The 5,533-nt window shown below is 36.1% G+C and overlaps 1 protein-coding gene across 3 annotated transcripts; it reads right to left on the bottom strand.

The window, feature by feature from the left end:
* Positions 1-220: 220 nt before the first annotated feature.
* Positions 221-2,987, bottom strand: LOC113317116 (enolase-like). 3 transcript variants are annotated; one of them, XM_026565252.1, is made up of 4 exons: positions 2,704-2,987; positions 2,508-2,574; positions 614-702; positions 221-533 (listed from the first exon to the last, which is right to left on the bottom strand). In XM_026565252.1, exons 2-4 carry the CDS (start codon positions 2,526-2,528, stop codon positions 392-394), a joined length of 252 nt encoding a protein of 83 aa, XP_026421037.1. In that variant the 5' UTR covers positions 2,529-2,574; positions 2,704-2,987; the 3' UTR covers positions 221-391. The 3 variants fall into 3 exon arrangements, 2 of the variants coding, with proteins under 2 accessions (XP_026421037.1, XP_026421038.1); XM_026565253.1 differs by lacking the exon at positions 2,704-2,987 and having other exon boundaries at positions 2,508-2,581; XR_003343255.1 differs by lacking the exons at positions 221-533; positions 614-702 and adding an exon at positions 1,513-1,656.
* Between the last annotated feature and the right edge of the window lie 2,546 nt (positions 2,988-5,533).

The following is a 5,533-nucleotide window of genomic DNA, read 5'->3' as shown; positions in this document are numbered from 1 at the left end:
CATTCGCTTCAGATAGGTAGTGATCCCCTAACAAGAGAATAATTCACAAAACTAAGCAATTATCTGAAAGACCAGATAATTTATAATAAGCAAATACAAATGATCAATTAACCAATCTTAGTTTCACCAACTTGTATGACTTTAATGATAGATTTCATTCGCTGAAAATCTAAAAGCCATCATCAAATAAATCAATAGAAGATAACGGAACCCCAGTGATGACAATTTAAGTAAGAGTCATTCATACCCTCTGTCATGTCACTAAAATAAATTCAGATCAAACAAAATAAGGCTCAACCAAGTACCTCGAACGTTGATCTTTACTCCAGCAGTTTTGAGAACTTTATCATTTATCAGTTACCAGTATGTACTTCGCAAAAGAGTTCATTTATCACACATACACGATGCAAAGGAGACATATAAACAGAAAACAAAGGCAAAAGATAACAGCTATAACTAATAAATAATCAAGCAAGCTCACTGTGGCCGAACCAACCGAGAGATCAGCAATACAGGGATTCTCGGTTTCACCACTGCACCCCATATAGTAGAAATTAGTTCAGCATCTAATAAAATGAATATATTAAATAACCAATAAAGTATTGAGTACTACCTTCGGTGGCTAGCGATAACACCCCATCCAGCATGCATAGACACTCTCACCGCTTCAATGCTCTCAGTCACAGAACCAATTTGGTTGACCTAGCAGAAAAACAAAAGAGCTATTCAGAAAATTCTCATGTTAACAATGTTTTGGAGTGCTGAACAAAAAGATTCATGATTAAAACATATGATCTCTTCATATAGAACAACAAGCCTTCAATAGAAGGGCATTGCAGGACTTCTTTTTGATTTTTTTTGCGACATATTGTGACCACACATATAATAATTAAATCAAAAGCCTGATATTCAAACAATAATTTGATGTTTTCATTATTCGGATATATAAATATCCATACGGTGGGATTAGTGACAATGAGATCATCCCCGGTGATCTGCACGTGTTGTCCAACCTTACTGTTCATCTTAGCATGGTGTTCCCAGTCATCCTGATCAAATGGGTCTTCAATGGATACTATTGGGTAATCAGCCACGAAAGACTTGTAGACATTTTTCAAACTGTCTCCAGGTATTTTCTGTGAGCCATTATTGTTTTGCAGAAAAGAGAGTGTCAATTTCACTTCAAATCTAAGAAAGATAAGAGGCACAAACATGCCAATATTGGTCTTGGTTAATCCATACACAGATATTAAGGAACTGGCACACAACGGGTTGGTAACGATGTTTGTTTTTAGCATTCTCACATCATACAAAGAGGGTGTCTGGCACAATAAGCAACACCATTACTCCTTGTAGGAACCTCCTTTGCTTTTGGAAAGTCAATTTAGGATGAGTTTGTACAGAAAACTACAGACTCATAAGTTAGTAAAGGTAAAGTGAGATAGAGACTACCCAATGAGGCAAAATATAACAGAATTTGAACTTAAACGATACTCTTACCTTTTGGTTTTTGATAATATATGCCGAAAAAGATGAACCTAGTTACAAAACAACTACCCTGAAGCAAGAGTTTCTTCTTTTCCAAGCAAAGAGTGACTCTACAGAATGCAAGTTAACCTCAAATTCAGGGCCGGTTCTGGAGCCCGTTATCTTGTGCTGCCACAGAAGGCGGAATTATTGTGTTAGAATGTTATACTCTTACAATCCTACTGTACACTGTCGTTGTTATAAACTATCTCTATTAGGTGTTTATTCATTACTAAATTTATTAGACTCTTGTGAACTTATCACAGTTCAACTGATTGATCAAAGAAAGAACAAATGAGCTAATTAATACTAATGGTGGTGGACGATTATACTTCTCTCTACTTTGTTCTATATCTTCTTACCTTTACCAGGTGTTTTTCTTGGAAAAATAATATCACTTTCAGATTAGAAATTCCACCATCATGTTTCTTTTTAAATTTCTCAACTTTATCAGCATAAAATGGGTAATCCTCCTGTAGACTGTAATTATTACCAATTCGCGCACCGGTGCAATAAACTTTAGCATTTTAATGAAATAAATTGAAGCAATTATCTTTGTTGGACTTTTTTCTTAGTATTTTTCTTGCTCTAATGCAGGTGTGTACCGAACCACCTAGAGCGAGAAAAGCAATATCAAAGGTTCTAAAGTGAAGACTAAGTTGTCGTTGGCTCTGTATCAGTCCTTAAAATTTCTTCCTCAAGCAATTGGCAAATGAGTTACTGTTTGTTTTTGTCTCTAATAAAAACTAAAAACCATTTCGTTTCAAATGTATCATATGGCAATGTGGTTATAAATCCATTCATTTCAGCGTTATGCAATAAATTTCATTAAGAATGTGCTAAAAATAATTTATATCAAAGGGCGTCCGAGTTCTTTCGCACAAGGTCGTCCAAATGTCAGAGACCGCCCTGCAAGTTTTGTGTTTACTATTTTACTTTTATTGATTAGCTAAATCATGACTCAACATAGCAATTATTACCTCAAAAATTCTCCAGTTCATCGTCTTACCCTCTTTCAAGCAACCTCATTAAGAATCCAAACTCCATCTGAAACATAAACATAAATCGAGTTCATCAATATTGAGTTGACCAAATCTGACAGAAAACTCTCAGAGTAGTTTTATCAAACAGGTATGAGCGATTGTCAATATAGATATGGAATGTCAGAAAACTAACTTTAAGTGGAGCCCAACTGTCAGTAGCGAAAATCATATATAGCCAGAGCCCTAATTCCCAATTTAGCGTATCAATTAACGATATCTCTGAGGCTATGAAGTCCAGCATCATAACCTGGATTTTGGAGATTTTAATGGTATTTGATCAAATCGATCGAAAAAGTTTAGGAGCCTGACTAACAATATCTCTGAGACTACGAAGTCCAGCATCATAACCTAGATTTTGGAAATTAGAAGTGTGCGACTGAGTAATTGGGAGATAGCGGTATGACAAAGATTAGTGGAAATTGCTCGGCAGTCCTGCAGAAAAAAAAAACAGAGACAGGTAAAGATCAGAGAACTAGAAGAGGAGAAGCATGGCGGTGAGAGATCTGGTTTTCTAAAAGAGAAAACAACGGAATGAAGTTGTAGGTTTTCGAGTTCTGAGTTATAAAACAAGTGAGAACTTTGGTTTCAAAAATATTTTGGGCGCCAAAAAGAATAACCAACGCGCCAAAATTCCCGCAAATTTCTTTTTCCTAAAAAATTTACCCGGCAATTTTGCCTCCATGAGACAAGTTGGATGGTAGATTTGCATTATGAGTATATAATATGGGTCCGGGTCCTCTCGGATATCTGGACCCGAATTCTACCTATAAAAGTTGGGTCTGATCCCTAACGATTTCGAGTTTGGTTCTAAAATTTGTGTATCCAGAACCGGATCCATTAAGAATCCCGAGTACCCGTCGGTTCCAGATGCCTATTGGCCATTATGAAAACATAAAAGGGAAAATTAGGCTAAGGCCCCACCCATGGATAACCCATAATATGAGGTCCTTAATTAAAAGAAGTTTAAATGTAGGCCCCGAATTATTAAAAGACCTTGATCCCATTATTAAATTGTCAAGCCCGTAACTAAATATAATTTAAATCTAGGCCCGAAATTATTAAAGTACAGTGTGAATGTGTAGACAGGAGTTACACATGCATATGGCATGTGTATCCAGAAGTTACACATCCTTATGACATGTGTAATACAAAGTTACACTTGTATATATATGCAAAAAATAGACATCAAAAAGAAAACATAAAAAAAAATACATGTATTACTTTAATATTCGTTTACAACAATTTTTTAGCATGTGTAACTAGAATTTACACACACATCTGTCTAGTGTAATCGAGAGTTACATATGCGTTTATCTAGTGTCATTGAGAGTTACACATGCATCTGACTTGTTCAGATGTGTATATAAACGGAGTCTGTCCTGTAACTTAGATAATCTTTTCTAATCAATAAATTGATAAACCGTAAGCAATGTAGACATGAGATTTCTTAATGTTACTATGGTATCAGACTCAGAAATCATCAATTCTGAGGGTACCGATCCTAGCCTGTGATTCTTCACCAAAATCTCCATTATTTCATCTTCAACAATCACCACCGCCACCATTAGTTCATCATCTTCTGCTGCTGCTATTGTAGATCGAGACTTGAAGGATGATTTCACCAAATCATCTTTGTTTTGCAACAAATTCGACTCAACCGAATTGGGCTTCCATATTAAGCCAAGTGGGTTTCCATAATAAACCCACCTGTTTCCATAATAAACCAAATCCAGGCTTCCATAATAAGCCTTGTGGGTTTCCATAACAAACCCACCGGTTTCCATAATGAACCAAATCCAGGCTTCCATAATAAGCCTTGTGGGTTTCCATAACAAACCCACCAGTTTCCATAATAAACCAAATCCAGGCTTCCATAATAAGCCTTGTGGTTTTCCATAACAAACCCACCGGTTTCCATAATAAACCAAATCCAGGCTTCCATAATAAGCCTTGTTGGTTTCCATAACAAACCGACCGGTTTCCATAATAAACCAGATTTAGGCTTCCATTATAAGCCTCATGTGATACGCACGTACGCTATTTTAATAGGGTACAAACATCTCCCCCTCTTAATTCTCAACTTGTTGATGGATTAAGAAAATCAAAAGAAAAACTAACCTTCGCGGCTCGTTCAAATTCACCATATGATGTTTACTCGATAACCTTTCGTGGCCTTGGCCAGCTTGTTGTGTGGATTTTCCCCAAAGTTGGCTTAATAATTCGAAGTACCAAAAATGTACTAAATCATCTCATAAGCCATTGTTCTTTAATCACCAAACACGTTCAAAGTACCAACAACGTACTTAAACTCCATATAGTATTACCCAATCTCCAAACAGATCAGCATGTTATGTTCTCTTGCTCTTCCATTAGATAACATATGACCTAAGTCTTGGTCTTGTAAATCTTCTCTAATCTCATCTCCCACCTTTATGGTGAATGAAGCATTTCCTTGGTTTTCTCTTTGATAGAAAAACGCTCCAATTTATCCCTTTAATAGAAAATTATCAGGATCAAATTAATAATTCAACTTCGACTTTGAGAACATACCTCACTTGAATGAAGTTTGCTCCAGTAATTTGCTAGGAACATTGGTCGCCCACTTGTTCCCGTACTTGCCTAGAACTTGTCGACTCAATGCTCCTGTGTCCGTGAATAATAAATATAAGACAATCTCTGGTGTACGGGTTGACTGTCTCTAGCTTTTCGTCGTACATTTCCTTTCTTTCGCTCCACCTCCTTTAATAAACGCTTTTCGTTTTCTTTTTCTCTTTATTAGAAAGACATTGCAGCTATTTCCTTGATAAGCAAAACACTTTGTTTTTCTCTTTATTAGAAAAACATTGCAAGCATTTCCTTGATAAGCAAAACACTTTGTTTTTCTCTTTATTAGAAAAACATTGCAAGCATTTCCTCCGCATGTGTTCTTCAACATTTTTCCTTTGCTCCTTTCGATCCATTAT

This window comes from Papaver somniferum, chromosome 10 (genome assembly GCF_003573695.1).
Source record: "Papaver somniferum cultivar HN1 chromosome 10, ASM357369v1, whole genome shotgun sequence".
Taxonomy (NCBI): domain Eukaryota; kingdom Viridiplantae; phylum Streptophyta; class Magnoliopsida; order Ranunculales; family Papaveraceae; genus Papaver; species Papaver somniferum.
The sequence above is the reverse complement of the archived record's forward strand: the minus strand, read 5'-3'. Positions and strand labels throughout refer to the sequence as shown.